The sequence below is a fragment of the Pseudophryne corroboree genome, chromosome 1 (assembly GCF_028390025.1).
Source record: "Pseudophryne corroboree isolate aPseCor3 chromosome 1, aPseCor3.hap2, whole genome shotgun sequence".
NCBI classification, from domain to species: domain Eukaryota; kingdom Metazoa; phylum Chordata; class Amphibia; order Anura; family Myobatrachidae; genus Pseudophryne; species Pseudophryne corroboree.
Window position 1 is genome coordinate 332,945,110 of NC_086444.1, and position 19,213 is coordinate 332,964,322.

The 19,213-nt window shown below is 43.7% G+C and overlaps 1 protein-coding gene across 26 annotated transcripts in view; it reads right to left on the reverse strand.

Moving 5' to 3' along the window:
- Positions 1-19,213, reverse strand: part of RIMBP2 (RIMS binding protein 2) — a 1,046,283-nt gene that overhangs the window by 81,430 nt on the left and 945,640 nt on the right. For 19 of the 26 annotated variants that reach the window (XM_063964621.1, XM_063964623.1, XM_063964618.1 and 16 more), the window contains 4 exons: positions 18,957-19,109; positions 17,957-18,141; positions 17,180-17,348; positions 16,288-16,353 (listed from right to left, as the gene is read on the reverse strand). In XM_063964621.1, coding sequence (XP_063820691.1) covers positions 16,288-16,353; positions 17,180-17,348; positions 17,957-18,141; positions 18,957-19,109 — 573 coding nt within the window. The remainder of the gene's footprint in view (positions 1-16,287; positions 16,354-17,179; positions 17,349-17,956; positions 18,142-18,956; positions 19,110-19,213) is intronic. The other 7 variants (XM_063964645.1, XM_063964632.1, XM_063964641.1 and 4 more) reach the window with 3 other exon arrangements.

Below are 19,213 nucleotides of genomic sequence, written 5' to 3' on the forward strand. Positions count from 1 at the left end.
GGGCTCCCGGTGCCGGTATGCTGGTCGCCGGGAGCCCGACCGCCGGCCAGCCGTAGTGAACCCCATACAATGGCTATGTAGTGGCACAAAGAAATACAACTTTCCGTACCATTTTGTTCTCCAAGCTGCATCATATTTAAAAATATATTGTTGTTACATCCAGTCACTTCGAAATATCTTAACACTATCCAAATAAACTGGTGACAATACATCTGTTCTTTATCTTGTGATAATTCCCTTCACAATGGTTCCATTTTATTCACCTATAGGGGTATTGAAATTTCTAGATATATGGCAGATGGGATGCAGTCAAAGTGCCGGCAGAGAAGATCCCCGCGTAAAGGAGACCGACGCCGGAATTCAGACAACCGTCATTTTGCCGACAGCTGGCATACAGACACCCACTCCTAATTCCCACTCAGTTGGTGGTACCACTCCACCAACCAAGTGGGAATAGAACCTGTGGAGAGTGAAGCTTGCCACTGAGCCCGCAGCGTGGCGAGCCTGCAAGACAACTCGCTGCTGGTATTCCGCTGTCGGTATATTGACAGCCGGCATCCCATCTGTTGGTATATCATACTAGACCCATGGAAGATTATGATACAATGTGAGACCTATTTTAATGATTTCCAATTTCAACAATACAAAATGAAGCAACTGAAGCTTTGCATTTCATGTTTCCACGTATATTATCAATAGTAAACCTTGGTCCAAAGACTCCTGAGAAGTACAACTCTCATGGGAATATAACAGCCCGATAACTAATGTGACATCACTGTAGCAGGAACGAGTCAAAATAAATCATCTATGTTCTACGCAATAGAACTAATGCACAGTGGTCAAAGTAAATTCATACACACACACACATACATATATTTCTCTTACGTCCTAGAGGATGCTGGGGACTCCGTAAGGACCATGGGGTATAGACAGGCTCCGCAGGAGATAGGGCACCTAAAAAGAACTTTGACTATGGGTGTGCACTGGCTCCTCCCTCTATGCCCCTCCTCCAGACCTCAGTTAGATCTTGTGCCCAGAGGAGAATGGGTGCACTGCAGAGAGCTCTCCAGAGTTTTCTGTGGAAAAAGAATTTTGTTAGGTTTTTTATTTTCAGGGAGTCCTGTTGGCAACAGGCTCCCTGCATCGTGGGACCGAGGAGAGAGAAGCAGAGCTGGCTTGTCAAGTTGGGCACTGCTTCTAAGGCTACTGGACACCATTAGCTCCAGAGGGCGTCGGAACACAGGTCTCACCTGGGGTTCGTCCCGGAGCCGCGCCGCCGTCCTCCTCATAGATGCCGAAGATAGAAGCCGTGTGAGTATGAGAAGGCAGAAGACATCATAGGCGGCAGAAGACATCAGGTCTTCATGAGGTAAGGCGCGCAGCGGTAAGCTGCGCGCCATTGCTCCCATTCACACACACAGAGCAGCACTGAAGGGTGCAGGGCGCAGGGGGGGCGCCCTGGGCAGCAATAAACCTCACATTTGGGCACTGACAAGGTAGATTAGGCTACTGGGCAGTAATTCTACGATCCCCCGCCATTTTCTATAAAAAAAATCACCGGGACCGAAGCCCGCCGTCGGGTGGGCGGAGCTTGATCCCCAGCACTAACTAGCGCCATTTTCTCCACAGAAGCTGCATGAGGAAAACGCTGGCTCCCTGGTCTCTCCCCTGCTGAACATTCAGGCTGGAAAAAAGAGGAGGGGGGCATTTTGAGCGCAGTGAGTGGGAATCTGGTCATTTTATATACATATATAAAAGCGCTATCTGGTCATATTTTTCCAGTGTTATTAAGCGCTGGGTGTGTGCTGGCATACTCTCTCTCTGTCTCTCCTAAGGGCCTGGTTGGGGTTTTGTCCCCTTATAGGTTAATCCCTGTGTGTGTGGGGTGTCGGTACGTGGTGTCGACATGTCTGAAGCGGAAGGCTTTTCCAAGGAGGAGGTGGAGCAAATGAGTGGTGTGTCCCCGTCGGTTGTGCCGACTCCAGATTGGATGGACATGTGGCATATGTTGAATGCAAGTGTGGCATCTTTACATAAAAAGCTTGATAAGGCTGATTTAGGGGGGACATCAGGGGGTCAATCCTCAGATTGGACCGACTCACAGGGCCCGTCGGGGTCTCAAAAGCGTCCCTTAACACAAGACACTACTACCGACACGGATTCTGATTCCAGTATCGACTATGACGAAGTAAAATTGCACCCTAGGGTGACTAAAACCATTCAGTGGCAATGAGGGATGTGTTGCATATTGTGGATGAACCCTCGGTCCCCGACACAAGGGTACACACGTTTAAGGAAAAGAAACAGATTATTAACTTTCCCACATCTCATGAATTAAATTAATTCTTTGGAAAAGCTTGGGAGACTCCGGATAAGAGACCGCAGATTCCCAAAAGAATGTATATGGCATACCCTTTCCCTAAGCAGGACAGGGAGATTTGGGAATCACCCCCCACTGTGGACAAAGCCCTGACACGCTTGTCCAAGAAAGTGGCGCTACCGTCTCCTGACACAGCAGACCTTAAGGACCCTGCAGATCGCAGGCAAGAAACTACCTTAAAGTGTATTTATTCTCATACGGGTGCTGTGCTAAGACCGACAATTGCGTCGGCATGGGTCTGTAGCGCAATTGCAGCTTGGACAGATGAGCTGACAGATCAATTTGATAATGATACTATATTCCTAACTCTAGCCCATATTAAAGACGCAGTCTTATTTATGAGGGATGCTCAAAGGGACATTGGACTGCTAGCTTCTAGGGCCAATGCCATGTCTGTCTCAGCGAGAAGATCCTTATGGACTCGCCAATGGACGGGTGATGCGGATTCCAAGAAACATATGGAAGTACTACCCTACAAGGGTGATGTATTGTTTGGGGATGGGCTGACGGACCTGGTTTCCACAGCCACAGCAGGTAAATCAAATTTTTTTACCTTATATACCCCAACAGCAAAAGAAAGTAACACCTTATCAGATGCAGTCCTTTCGTCGCACAAGTCCAAAAGAGGTCGGGGATCCTCTTTCCTCGCCAGAGGTAAGGGCAGAGGCAAGAGAGCACCTGTTTCGGCAGGCGCCCAGGAACCAAAGTCCTCCCCGGCTGCTCCAAAACCCACAGCATGACGCTGGGGCTCCCCTGAGGGAGTCCGCACCGGTGGGGGCACGTCTTCGACTTTTCATTCAGGCCTGGGTCAGTTCGGACCTGAATCCCTGGGTGTTGGAAATAGTTTCCCAGGGTTACAAATTGGAATTCGAGGAGGTGCCCCGCGCCGGTTTTTCAAATCGGCCCTACCAGCTTCCACATCGGAAAGGGATGTAGTGTTAGCTGCAATTCAAACGCTGTGTATACAGCAAGTGATAATCAAGGTTCCCCTGCACCAGCAGGGAAGATATTACTATTCAACCCTATTTGTGGTCCCGAAACCGGACGGTTCAGTCAGACCTATTTTGAATCTGAAATCCCTAAACCTGTACATAAGAAGATTCAAATTCAAAATGGAATCTCTCAGAGCGATAATAGCCAACATGGAGGAGGGGGAGTTTATGGTGTCTCTGGACATAAGGATGCGTACCTTCATGTCCCCATATATGCCCCCCATCAGGAATACATGAGATTCACTGTACAGGATTGTCATTACCAATTTCAGACGTTGCCGATTGGACTCTCCACGGCCCCGAGGATTTTCACCAAGATAATGGCGGAAATGATGGTGGTCCTGTGCAAGCATGGAGTCACAATTATCCCATACTTGGACGATCTCCTGATAAAAACGAGATCAAGGGAGAAATTGCTGAACAGTGTGGCGCTCTCGTTGAGAGTGCTCCAGCAACACGGTTGGATTCTAAATCTACCAAAGTCACAGTTGATTCCGACAACTCGACTACCGTTCCTAGGTATGATACGGGATACGGAACAAATGAAGGTCTTCCTCCCAATAGAGAAAGCCCAATACATACAGAACATGGTCAGAGACCTGCTAAATCCGAAAAGGGTGTCAGTTCACCAATGCACTCGAGTTCTGGGGAAAATGGTGGTGGCCTACGAGGCCATTCCCTTCGTCAGGTTCCATGCAAGGACTTTTCAATGGACAAGTGGTCCGGGTCCCATCTGCACTTACATCGGAAAATAACTCTGTCCCCAGGGACCAGAGTGTCCCTCCTGTGGTGGTTGCAAAGTGCTCACCTCCTGGAGGGTCGCAGGTTCGGAATTCAGGATTGGACCCTGGTTACCACGGACGCGAGCCTCCGAGGATGGGGAGCGGTCACACAGGGAAAACATTTTCAGGGTCTTTGGTCAGACCAGGAGTCCTGTCTACACATCAATGTGTTGGAACTCAGGGCCATTTACAACGGCCTTCGACAAGCGGAGAGTTTTCTTCGAAACCTACCAGTTCTGATTCAATCAGACAATGTCACAGCAGTGGCTCATGTGAACCGCCAAGGCGGGACAAAGAGCAGAGTCGCGATGGCGGAAGCCACAAGGATCCTTCGCTGGGCGGAAAATCATGTAAGCGCTCTGTCAGCTGTCTTCATTCCGGGAGTGGACAACTGGGAAGCAGACTACCTCAGCAGACACGATCGCCATCCAGGAGAGTGGGGACTTCATCAAGAAGTCTTTGCAGACGTAGCACGTCTTTGGGGAACTCCTCAAATAGACATGATGGCGTCACGCCTCAACAAAAAACTTCAGAGGTACTGCGCCAGGTCTCGGGACCCTCAGGCAATAGCAGTGGACGCTCTGGTAACACCGTGGGTGTTCAAATCGGTCTACGTGTTTCCTCCTCTTCCTCTCATCACAAAAGTGTTGAGGATCATAAGACGAAGAAGAGTACGAACGATACTCGTTGTCCCAGACTGGCCTCGAAGGGCCTGGTACTCGGATCTACAAGAGATGCTCACAGGAGATCCCTGGCCTCTTCCTCTGAGGGAAGACCTGTTGCAGCAGGGACCCTGTGTATTTCAAGACTTACCGCGGTTACGTTTGACAGCATGGCGGTTGAACGCCGAATCCTAGCGAAAAAGGGGATTCCGGAAGAGGTCATCCCTACGTTAATAAAAGCTAGGAAGGAGGTGACAATAAAACATTATCACCGTATCTGGCGAAAGTATGTGTCTTGGTGTGAGACCAAGAATGCACCTACGGAAGATTTTCATCTGGGTCGTCTTCTCCACTTCCTACAGACAGGAGTGGATATGGGCCTGAAATTAGGCTCTGTTAAGGTACAGATTTCGGCCCTCTCGATTTTGTTTTAGAAGGAATTGGCTTCTCTTCCAGAAGTCCAGACGTTTGTAAAGGGAGTGCTGCACATCCAGCCCCCATCTGTGCCTCCAGTGGCACCATGGGACCTGAACGTGGTGTTGCAGTTCCTAAAATCACACTGGTTTGAACCGCTTAACAAGGTTGAGTTGAAATTTCTTACCTGGAAGGTGGTCATGTTGTTGGCCTTAGCATCAGCATGGCGAGTGTCAGAATTGGCAGCTTTGTCACACAAGAGCCCCTACTTGATTGGATGCTTTGGTATAAACCCCATGGTCCTTACGGAGTCCCCAGCATCCTCTAGGACGTAAGAGAAAATAAGATTTTAAACCTACCGGTAAATCTATTTCTCCTAGTCCGTAGAGGATGCTGGGCGCCCGTCCCAGTGCGGAAACTCTGCAAGACTTGTATATAGTTGTTGCTTACATAAGGGTTATGTTACAGTTGACATCGGTCTTGGACCGTTACTGTCGTTTGTTCATACTGTTAACTGGTTATGTATGTTCCAGGTTACATGGTATGATTGGTGTGGGCTGGTATGAATCTTGCCCTTGGATTGCTAAATCCTGCCTTGTATTGTCCATCTCCTCTGGGCACAGTTCTCTAACTGAGGTCTGGAGGAGGGGCATAGAGGGAGGAGCCAGTGCACACCCATAGTCAAAGTTATTTTTAGGGGCCCTATCTCCTGCGGAGCCCGTCTATACCCCATGGTCCTTACGGAGTCCCCAGCATTCTCTATGACGTAAGAGAAATATATATATATATATATATATTATATATATAGTATATATATATACTCACTTCCACAGCCAAAAATTACTTCTCAGCCAATGAAGAAATCCGCACACCACCAGTTATATATTCATAAAGTGCTTATGTTAAAAAAGTGATGACAATAGCAGCATATGTCAACAAAAACTTGTACATTCCGACAGGGATTAACATGCTTTTCGCATCGTATATTACATGTCCCTCCAAGTAATATGCGATATTTATATATATTTATAATCAGCCAAGAGCAAGGACGGCACTCAAGGAACACATTACAACCATTGCAAATCCTGGTGTTTTATTAAGTCAATGTTACTTTATGCTCTAGGATGATTATATGTATCTCTCAGGAAGGGCACCGTGACTAATTGTGGAGTGCCGGCTGACTTGGATTGAATATATATATATATATATATATATATATATATATATATATATATATATATTTGTTGTAGATAAACTCCGGCACTCCAGTCCTCCCCCACAGGGTGTACCTTGCTCAGGTGCCTTCCCCAGGGAACCAGTCCCTGACATGAGCAAATTGAAGAAATCAGAGGCGGCACTCAGAGACTTTGGAATCAGTGCAAAAAACTTATATTCGTGAGGTCAACGTTTCGGGGACCACCTCCCCGTCTTCAGGACCTGAAGACGGGGAGGTGGTCCCCGAAACGTTGACCTCACGAATATAAGTTTTTTGCACTGATTCCAAAGTCTCTGAGTGCCACCTCTGATTTCTTCAATTTTTATATATATATATATATATATATATATATATATATATATACACACGACGTTTCCTGGCATGCAGCGGCACTCAGGGAAAGATACGAGCAATTATAAGCAAAAGGTGTTTATTCCATAGTGAAAAAAATGGTCCAACGTTTCGGGGCGCAACCACCCCTTTGTCAAGGTGAACAACAAAAGTGAAAACATAATGCAAAGTGATTACCTTTATACGTGAGAAGAGTGGGGAGGTCCCGCGAGCGGGAGGTGCAGCAGCGTTTCCGGGGACAGGAATGCTATTCCTTCCCTGCTTGTGTGCGTGAGAGCGTGATGTGTCAGCTCCGGTCACGTGATCCGGCATCGCGTCCCATGGCGTCCTGGTTCCCATGGTAACTATCCGTGTGACTGTTATACGCTGACAGCCTACACGGAAAACAAGAGGACTCACAGGGTGTCGTGGCGCGGTGGACACGGTCCGTGCTGAATAAGTGGACATGTGTGAATGAAAGGTTAAAGTGTCTTCAATGAAGAAAACTACATAGAAATACACAGTATAAACATTTACATATTAGGGCAAGTATGGAATACAATATTAAGGCACATTTATAGCAATCACATGCTGGAGTGGCTGAATCAAGGCAGCCATATCGCTCCCAGTTTTAGCAACATCTAGTGTTGTGTTTAGACTTGCACTACTCGCATTCTATATTGTGGCTTATGCTTCACACCTGGGGCCAGTGTGAAGCATAAGCCACAATATAGAATGCGAGTAGTGCAAGTCTAAACACAACACTAGATGTTGCTAAAACTGGGAGCGATATGGCTGCCTTGATTCAGCCACTCCAGCATGTGATTGCTATAAATGTGCCTTAATATTGTATTCCATACTTGCCCTAATATGTAAATGTTTATACTGTGTATTTCTATGTAGTTTTCTTCATTGAAGACACTTAAACCTTTCATTCACACATGTCCACTTATTCAGCACGGACCGTGTCCACCGCGCCACGACACCCTGTGAGTCCTCTTGTTTTCCGTGTAGGCTGTCAGCGTATAACAGTCACACGGATAGTTACCATGGGAACCAGGACGCCATGGGACGCGATGCCGGATCACGTGACCGGAGCTGACACATCACGCTCTCACGCACACAAGCAGGGAAGGAATAGCATTCCTGTCCCCGGAAACGCTGCTGCACCTCCCGCTCGCGGGACCTCCCCACTCTTCTCACGTATAAAGGTAATCACTTTGCATTATGTTTTCACTTTTGTTGTTCACCTTGACAAAGGGGTGGTTGCGCCCCGAAACGTTGGACCATTTTTTTCACTATGGAATAAACACCTTTTGCTTATAATTGCTCGTATCTTTCCCTGAGTGCCGCTGCATGCCAGGAAACGTCGTGTATACTACATATCCCAGAAGGCACCGGGGCGTCTGTAACTACGAAGGGTGAGTGCCAATCCATTGGTATACATATATATATATATATATATATATATATATATATACACACAGTATATAAATTTAAGCTTTCTTGAAGCATAATAGAAATGCTGTTCGGGTGAAATTCCCTACAGTAAAACTTGATCCCAAAAGCACACTTACATGAGCTAAAGAGTTCACTTGATCCAGTAGGTCCCCCAAAGACTTTTTGCCAGCTTCTTATCAGGTCCTACTGGCAGAGCATTGTCAGTGGACAACATGCTGCCTTTCTGAAAAAAAGATGGAGTCATCAGGACTGAGGGGAGTCCAGCAGAAATCACAGGACTCTCCCCAATCCAGTTGAGGGATCAAGTTTTACTTCCAATATTCCACCTAAGAGATATACTGTAGCTGGAATAATGCCTTAAATTCCCCCAAGAGTATTGAGTAACCTTAGCCTAGCAAAGTAATAACTTTATAAATGTATACACAATATTACCATTCCAATATGCTACACCAATTTAGAACAATATAAATAATGTGTGTATACTGTATATAGTTGCTTTATTTGGAATACCTGTAGGTCTGGTGTATAAAAGGCAATCATGAAATGCTCTAGAGACAAAACACTTCAGTGGTGAGAAATAAAGGAGGCTAAAGGACTTCTGACAATAATTATTACTTGTCTTGAAATATGCATCAGATATCCCATTGTTCATTTATGTTCCTTCTACATGCACTAGAGATGAATTAAATATTCTATATTTTATTACTACAAAATAAATTATACATAAACTATAATTATAGTGACAGATGTAATAAGAATTGGTAAAAAGTAATAATTCAGAATACAGAAGAGCCACCATACATTTATATTTAATAGGTAAGCTGTATATTATTATTGGGTCTGGGACTCATGGTCGACACCACTTAGATGATACCAATTGGTTGACACACCTTAGGTCGACACTTGAAATAGGTCGACATAGACAAGGTCGACATGAGTTTTTTAGAAGGGTTTTGTGTCATTTTCTCCGTAATGTGACCGGGAACCCCAATTAGTGCACCGTGTCTCCTTGCAAGCTGCGCTCGCCACAGGTTACTGTTCCCAGTTGTAGTCCACGTGGATCGTAAAGTATGAAAAAGTTAAAAAAATGGGGAAAAAGTAAAAAACTCATGTCGACCTTTTGTCCATGTCGACCTATTTCAGGTGTCGACCAATTGGTGTTGACCTGGAGTCTGGATACCATTATTATTTATAAGCAGAGCCTGTTTTCCAGTCATGATAACGTTGGATTACATCAGTACCAAATGAATTTCTAAAAAGATAGAGATGTGTCCTCATACATCATTGCTGCAGTCACACCAAACAGCGTCAAGTCCCATGACATCTTAGTTGCAATGTGATGCGACTAGGATGCACAAGGAGACTGTACTAATTAATTTGTTATATGACACCTGTATATCTGTGTGTGACTGAGTCTGAATCTGTACATGTAGCAGCGACAGCTTTTTCCAATACAGGTTCCGTTGTGCTAAATATAAAGACTCAATGTCTAATTCAGCATAAATTGTAATTTTGCAAAACCACAACTCATGTCTCTCGCATGCAGGGGGGGGGGGGGGGGGGCTCATGTAGCGACTGTGTGTGTCGACGCCCCATTCACACTCCCCCACCAGGACTTGGACTGCGATTGCATTTTAAGTAATTGTGCATGCGCAGAAGTGCTAAAATCTGCAAGTAACTAGACATTTTCATCCAAAAAAGATGCCCGCAGAACTGCATGGGAGCTAGTAGTTTACTCACTCTAGGCATCTCACGCTGCATGGCGTATTAAAGCTAAATGGATGAGCATGCTATGCTTGTCATCTAACCAATACTTAATTTTGTTATTTAATGTGATATTAATTCAGAGAAATTGTTATCTTCCCTTATTGCAGATTTTATCAAACGCCTTGGAATTGACTCTCTTAGCCCCTTATGGGGAACTCCGTTCTGTCCAATGAGCATGAGACACCTGTGCAACAGTCAGGTTAAGACACTTTGTAACCAGTAACTTTGCGGATTCAGAGGGGGGCTGTTTGGCGTGACTGCAGCAGAAATACAGTAATAGCTTTTTTGTACTTACCATTAAATAATTTTCTCTGATTCCACTGGGGGCACTGAAAGTACTGAGGTGGAGTGGAGCAAGGAGCCTGGGTACTTAAATATAGGATGCTCTAACTCAGGCTCCTCACTCTCAATATTCCTATTAGCGACAACATAATCCAGATTTTTAAGTCCAATAGAAAAAGTCCCGGCAAACTCACAACAAAACACAACCAAAATAGTAGGTGATAATGGAGCGCTGGATATGTGATTAGCATACTGCATATGTTTGCTAATAGTAATTATGCCCGTGCAAATACCTTTGCCATGCCTCTCCTGGGTTTCTCTCCGTCCGGCTGGTTCCCGCTGGCATCTTCTTGCTTCCTCGCCCATCAGCGCAATGCAGATGACGTAGTGGATCACCAGACCTGGTCTCTGGACGATCCTTGACAAAGGGCCCAGTGGCCCGAAACGCATTGGTAAGCACCAGAGACCAGGTCCGGTGATCCACGACGTCATCTGCATTGCGCCAACAGGCGAGAAAGCAAGAAGACGCCAGCGGGAACCAACCAGACGGAGAGAAACCCAGGAGAGGCATCGCAAAGGTATTTGTATGGGCATAATTACTATTAACTAACATATATGCTATTCACATATCCAGCGTTCCGTTATCACCTACTATATTGCCATTTATTTTAAACGGAGCTGCTTATTACGATCAAGGCGTGGTGACTATATAATTTACAACATACCAACCAAAATAGAACGCAAGGCCCGAGAGCCCCTTTTAGGAAATAATACAGGATAAAGATATAATCTGTATGGTTCACTTTTTAAGTCCACTGAACATAAATCTTAAGAGCCCTAACCACATCCAAAGAATGGAGAAAGCCTTTCCCATTCATGGAATCACCCCCTAGACAATGCCAGATAATAATAATAATAATAATAATAATAGATAATAACCTCCTGGTTCACATGGAATCTGGACACAAACACAGGCTGAGCTTTAATCCAAAAAAACGGTATGCATTCAGCATACCGATAGTCGGGATCCCAGCTGTCACAATACCGACGCCGAGATCCCAACAGGGCCACCATACCACCGCGAGGTAGGTGATTCTCCCTCTATGGTTGTCCACGACATCCATAGAGGGAGAATAAAAGCTGTTGCGAGCATAGCTGCCGGCATTCCGCCGCTCGGGATGCTGATGTCGGGATCCTGACGTTTGGCATCCCGTCCGGCGGGATCTCATACCGATCCCCACAAAACACTATCTGAACACAATGGGATGCCAAAACCCTGACCCCTTGATGCAGATTGTTCCATATTGTTACCCTGTGTTTGAAAGGGCAAAAAGGAGGCCCATAAAACTTGAGAGCAGAAGGGGAAGAAAAAAAAACACCTCATCTGTCCTTTGACCACTGAGATTATTTTGTTCAGGTGTGGACTAAACAGCACTTCCCTTGAAAAGGGAAGAGCCTCCAGGGAGCTCTTGGAATCACCATCCACTTGCCATGACTTTGTTAGAGATCAAATAATTCTATATTTTGTTGTAATTATGTTATAAATTGTTTTCATTTTTAAATCATTCTGAGACATTTGTTTCTTATTTAAGAGGTTTTACTTAATCTGCTAACAGCTGCAATATACTGTGAGTGGATTATGGACTTTCTAGCTGTGCTAATAAAAACCAAGCACCTGATGTTTGATATTCTGGGGCATCATGACAAACTGACCCAGAGGGATGCTTATAAGGATACATCAAGCTTGATGACAGGGCCAGACAGAAACCAACAAGGACCCATTTCATAACGTGTTTTTGAGAAAGAACGTAAGTGACTTTATATTTGTCCCAAAGATTCTATTCCACAAGTGCCATCTGGGGGTGCTCTCTTTTTTTGCGAAGGACCTCCCTGACACCTCCCCTCAATCAACAATATGTCTGTATTTTGGATTATTGTTAATACATTAAGAATCTGCAATAAATGAATTATCTTGTAATTGATCACATTAAATATTGTATAGAAAGTGATGCTCTAGTGAAGTACTGTGAGCTAGAGATCAATTCTGAACTCTCCATTGACCACAATGGTTGCATGCAACTTTACTGGGTGTGGATATTATCTTTACAAAAAAATATCATACGCTGCTCATTACCACAAAATCACTAATGACGATTAATTTTCTTTAACAACCTGAACAAAACAGCTCTGCAGGCTGTGAATGCTAGAGCTTAAATTTGAGCACTCGACTGGGCCACAATGTAGACCAAAGCCTTCCTGGTGTGCTCTTCCACTGAAAGCATATTCACACATTGAATGCCAGAACAAATACTTAACTCCAATTGGTCAGTCCATAGTTTCACTGCCTTACTGACGAGGTTGAAGCCAAAATAGGCCTAAGAGTGATGCCTGCTGCCATGAAGTTTAGTTTTACTGTTAGATGCCAGGTGGCATTAACAGGTAGCCAGGGTGTAGACTGAAAACTCAGGGGATGTGCAACACAGTGAGTGAGAACCGCAGCAGGAGATAAGCAGCACCACATCGTAACCACACCTGGAATCTCACTTACATGGGGAAACTGTGTCTATAGTGTTTACCCCCAGTGCAGTGGTTGAGGTAGTAGACACTCATGGAGGAGGGCCTCGGCTGTGATCCTTCTTCTAGCGGATCCATGCAGTGAGTATTTCTGTTGCTCACACTGTCATCTGCTGGCTGGCTCCAGCATGCAGTCTGTCTGATTCAGTTGGGCCAGTCCTAGCTGCCTGATGTTAGCTGTGCGCTGTGGAAAAATGCCAGCTGGTGTGCCCACGAAAAAGCTCCTAAAGAAACACTGAGGAATAGTAGTATCATTTGCTAACAAAATGATAGAAACATCAACTTTCTTCGGAGACTCCCACTTGTCTCTATCAGCTACTGGCAGTGAGTACAAAATATAAAACTTCAGAGAAATCTTACCCCATTAGCTCCTATAATTCAGTGGAGAATGGAAAACCCACTTCCTGTTTCCTTTTCTTTTTGAAAAGAGCAGTATTCTGAAATATTATGGATCTGAAGGTCCTGTCACTGCTCAGACTACAGCTTCTATCAATGAAAACAACTGTTCCGAATACTCCAGTTCCTCAACATCTCCCAAGACATCTGAAGCAGAGGCCCCCAAAACTGGAGGTTAGTCTGGAGATGGAACCAACAACCTTTCCAGAGATGAGGACACCTGCACTAACTCATGAACAGAGCAGGGTAACACCTGAACCCAGGCCTCCTCCTTCGAGATAGCTCTAATAGGTTAAGTTCAGGTACCAAAACTTTCTGCATGTAGCCTAAATCAGAAGCTGGGAAGGGAACATCCACAATGTATTCTCTGAGCTATCTAAGTAGTTAGTAACTAACAGACACTGCCTTCGTGTGAGCTTTAGGTGAGTTTGGACTCCATTTTTTGGCCCTCTATTTCACATGCAGCACAGATAGCCCCCAGCTCAGACACTGCACTTAGAAATGTAACATGACACTTCACACAAGCAACTCTTTTTGCTCTCCTTACTCGGGATTGGCCTTTGGAGTGTTTCCTTTCTACACAAGGTATTGTGACAAAGAACTAAACAATAGCACACACACTCAAGTTCAAAGTAAATTGTTCAGGTTAAGCAAACAAATAACTGAGTCACCTACTGTATCAAAGTGGCCTAGACCTCATCCTCCTCAGACAGGGTTAGAAGCAGACAATAGATAAACAACCCAACCACTAATACAACCCACTTAAGGACATGACGGAAGAAGTCTCGAAGCCAACACCCAGTCACAGCAGCTGAAATAATGAGCCAGAGCCTGAGAGGAGGGGCATTTGTATTCCCAAAGGAGTCATACCAAAAGAGGAAGTGCTGTCCAGGGAGCACCTTCATCTGGGTTCATCATAGAAGGCCACTAGCGGAAGCCTCCAGTACCCTGCAGCAGCCCTCCTGCATAGTGAGAAATACAGAACAAGCAGGAAGCCGGCACATGAACCACCCAAAGTGCCCTCCCCTTTATCTGCTATCACTATTGGAACCCGTGAACAGAGAGATAAGAAGACCTCATACTAGTTCCCTGCTAGAAGCGCTGATCGCCATCTCCAGTGCGTAGTTGGGAGCTTTCTGAAACCTGATGTCACTGGCAGTTCTGGGGACCAGAGTACCTCTTGGAGTTGATCCATCCGAGGGAGCAGGCTGTCGGAGGGTAGGAAGGTATCGAGGGGGGAGGAACCTGAGATAAGTGCCAGATTTGGAAGTGCACAGAATCTCTAGTGTCCCCTTGAGGATAAAGGAGAAAATAATAATAATAGTGCACAGATGGGTTAGCTTGTCAAGATAGTGGTGACTGTAGAAGAGAACACTTGTCATATGAAAAGCTGCCAAGACCATAGGAGGATTACAGCATTACAGACAACTAGGACAAATTCCAGTAAACTGCCTTAAAATCTGCACCCAAATGAATAAATTGGATTATGTTTAGCATGCTGAGACAAATAAGAAGGTGTTATTCGTCTAGTAGATACCCACAAAGCTTTTTTGGTTTTAGCATTCAAAATAACTTGATTGTTGCTGCTGTAGGAACTTTTTCTCCATCTAAACACATTATATAAGAAAAATATATATGCATATGCACATGTAAACAAACGTAAATAGAAGAATAGAATAGACATGAGACACATGAAATACAGACAGCCACAATGTTCTCCCACTCCAATTACTTATTTAAGATAATAACTAAGGTGGGGAACAAAATGGGAAAATAGTACTTAAGGTTGTAATGTTTTTTTACTTTTACCAACATGCACATTCCTATGATGATGGACCACACTACCTACAAATGCACAATGTCTGCATGGAAGAGGAATGGGGGTTGTCCACAGTGGCCAAGTAGACACATTTACATATTTTATGTTCTTAATGACACCCACAGTATATGGATTCTCTTTCAGTGTACCTTTACAGCTGCACTGCCACCTACATTATAGAACATTGGGGGTCATTCAGAGTTGCTCGCTCGGTAATTTTCTTCGCATCGCAGCGATTTTCCGCTAACTGCGCATGCGGAATGTTCGCACTGCGACTGCGCCAAGTAAATTTGCTATGCAGTTAGGTATTTTACTCACGGCATTACGAGGTTTTTTCTTCGTTCTGGTGATCGTAATGTGATTGACAGGAAGTGGGTGTTTCTCGGCGGAAACTGGCCGTTTTATGGGAGTGTGAAAAAACGCTACTGTTTCTGGGAAAAACGCGGGAGTGGCTGGAGAAACGGAGGAGTGTCTGGCCGAACGCTGGGTGTGTTTGTGACGTCAAACCAGGAACGACAAGCACTGAACTGATCGCACTGGCAGAGTAAGTCTCGAGCTACTCAGAAACTGCACAGAGAAGTCTTTTCGCAATATTGCAAATCTTTCGTTCGCAATTTTGAGAAGCTAAGATTCACACCCAGTAGGCGGCGGCTTAGCGTGTGCAAAGCTGCTAAAAGCAGCTTGCGAGCGAACAACTCGGAATGACCCCCATTGATCCTCTCCAAAAATTGGGGCTTTGGTGGGGACTAATCAGAAGCCAAGAGATTGCCGTAAGCGATTTGCCCTCCTGGTCAAACTGCTTCTTGTCTATATTACAGTTTCACAGTTATCAATGTTTTTCATTATTGTTACCTATATATACGCAAGAATTTATTTTGAAGTAAACCAGGATCTACATTTAGACAATCACATGAAAATAACTGCAAGAGATAAACTAATAGTATTTGGCTGGGTGGTTCAGTGGGCCATTGAGTAAAAGAAAGAACATATGTACAGTATAGACACGAGCTGGTGAGGCCATGAGTTCTCAGGCACTGAAGGGATACGAGGTAGCTATAGCAGCATGGTTTATATTGGAAATGATGCAAGCTCAAAGGACAAAACATGCTTGTTAGTTTAACTTACAAGAGACATAGTATGCTTAGACAGGTCAAATAATTCAGCTAGTGTATTGATATTGACTGAATGAAATTAGGGTTTCTTAGCACAGACCTCGTTTAGACTTTCTGGATCTGCGGTGTACAGAGCGAGAGCTCTCTTTGAAACGTTCGCAGTTGACTTCAGGAAAGGAATGCATACAAATAAAAGAAGAGGAGAACATATGAAGCTGTTGAAAGTTCTACTTTCAATCTAGAAACGCTCAGCTGTGAAAGTGAATTTGGCTGATTAACGTTAGATTTGATTTTCTATGGAGAATAAATAAATTTCATAGAATGTTAAATAAGGAGTATTCACTAACACAAAATACTGCAAAAACACATCCAGACATCTAAACCGTAGGCAACTGGCAAACCATGTATTAAACGTTTGCCCATTTTCTTTTTCAGATATGTACTGTATAGTAGTTTTGGTTTAAATATTTCTTTTTACAAGTACAGCTTGAAAAATAATCACTGCAATTAATTTTTTCATTTATTTAAACTTTTTGGTTTGGAGCATGGTCAAAATAGAAAACTGCAAACTTTTTCCAGCTTCTTGATAAGGAGTGTGTGGAGTAATAAAATAAAGATATTTTGTCAACTTTAAGTAATAGAAAGAGTTAATCAAGCAATTTGCAATGCAGACTGAAGCAAAGTACATCTCCTAGTTTGGAAATACGTGAATTTATGGCACTACTTTTGAGAAAAGTGCTGTCGAACTGGCAGCTTTTATTAAAGGTGACCAAAGAAAAAAATATATAAACATATAGGCATCTAAGAGTGGAAGGTGAATTAGACAGCACTATTCTAAAAGTGTGCAATAGGAATTCCAAACAAAAGAGATACACAAAGTGTGCAAAAGCTGCTGAAGGACTTGTATCCCAGGATATTGCAGTAAGAAATCAATTAGCAGTAACAGCCTGGGAAACAGTCCAAGAGATCTTAGGAAGGTTTGTATCACCTACCAATTTTTTCTACTGGAGTATTCAAAGGTAGGAATCCTTGTTTGAGAAGCTGATCCATCATTTCTTCATCATCAGTTTGAATTTCAGAGACCATATTGCATGGGATATAGCCGGCTCTCCCACAACTTTCACCACGATAAAAGCCATCGGAGTCTTTATCACCATATACCTAAGAACAAGTTGATGCTCAGAAAACATGTACAAGAGCCATTTACATCACTCTGGGCAGGAAATTAATAAGTAATTGTTATTTACTTAGAGACGCTGCTAAACTCATGTCTGCAAATCAGAAAATGTTTCTCCTGTGCCATGTATTAGATGCAAATGCACACATTGAGCATACTGTAGGTCCTCATACTTGCTCCTATGGACCCCAAACAGTTCATGTTTTCCAGGTCTCCTCACAGAATCACAAGTGACATAATTAGCTCCACCTCTGGATCTTTTAAAATGTGTCAGTTAGTAATGACTGCACCTGTGCACCTGCTAAGTGACTTGGACAATTTGAACTGTTTGGGGTCCTGAGGCACCGAGTTTAAAAACAACTGATATATATATATATATATATATATATATATATATATATATATATATGTATATATATATATATATATATATATATATATGTATATATATATATATATATATATATATATATGGAAAGTATCTGGAGAATCTGCCATATATATACAGTACGCATGCATATATACATACTTGTTCTATTGTGGTGTCTATGATCTGACAATTATACGTAAAACATGCAGTGTAAAAAGTCACCTTAATTATCTGTCCTTCCTTAAAGGGAAGTTCTTCTTCTGCAGCATCTGGATTTGGGGACATGGTTCTTGGGTCATAATCAAAGAGTGCCACAAATATCCGTACAGGATAATCCTCCATCCCACCATCTGTCTCAGACTCCTCATACATCTCGGATGAGATCTTCTCCCGGCTGCCATAACTATCTGAAGAAATGTACAACACATATGCAACAATCTTTGTATGACCACCATTTACCTTTGACGTTAGAGTCAATGAGTCTGAATGCATAGTGGTTGTATGCATGACACAGTGAGTGTGATGGGATGCTGTGTTGCAGTTCCTGCATTCCATCAAGAGAACAGAAGCGACTGGCTATAAGATTTTTATTTATGATATTATTATATTGTCCACATTAGCCAACTACATGTATGCACAAGGTAAGCCTGGTGTAATATATGGTTCTAAATACAAAGCAGCACATGAGGAACACATACAACCATTTAGTACTGGCTGAATTCCAGGCACCTTTAATATGAGCTTTTGGTAGATACAATATGGGAAGCCAAAGGGAGAAAATTCATGCAATGCAGTAAATTACAGGGTACAAACAAAGTGATTGAATGGTAATGATGGACATGGATTTGGTGCGATCCTATCTTTCTCTCCCCTAAGCTTGAGAACCTGAATGTTCTAGGATGGAGGGATAGATGCACTGTAAGCCCTACACACATGCTGCATTGCATGCAAACATACTGGCTAATTAGAAGGCAAATTAAAAAAAAGAACTGATGAAGGCTTTAGGCCTAAAGGGAATGACTGGAAGATCTCATTCTCCTCAGTTAGTATTCTTAAGCTTTATCAGCTGAGATAGACACACCAAAGCTCTGTTGATAGAGGGAATGGAAAACGATTTGTTCAGCCCCAAGCGAACTGATCTGCTAATCCTAGGCAGAACCTTGCACCCATTCCTGGCCAAACATAGTTGAAAAGGAGGAAGAAGTTTTTTATTTGTGCATACCGTATCTATCGCCAGAGGCCCTGGTACGCTGCAGAGACCACTTCCTGTGTCCTTCAATGCTGCGATAATAAGCTTCTTCTTTAACAGGTGAAATATTTCCCTCACTACCTGACCGAGAACGACCACCTTCACTGTTACTGTCCATTGTAATTTCTATGGAGAAAAAGGGAAGGAGCCATTAAACATGCTCTATGAGTCTGGAAGAGAGGACCACGGAGACTGGTGCCCATTACTAATAGGGCTTCTCTTCCCAGAAA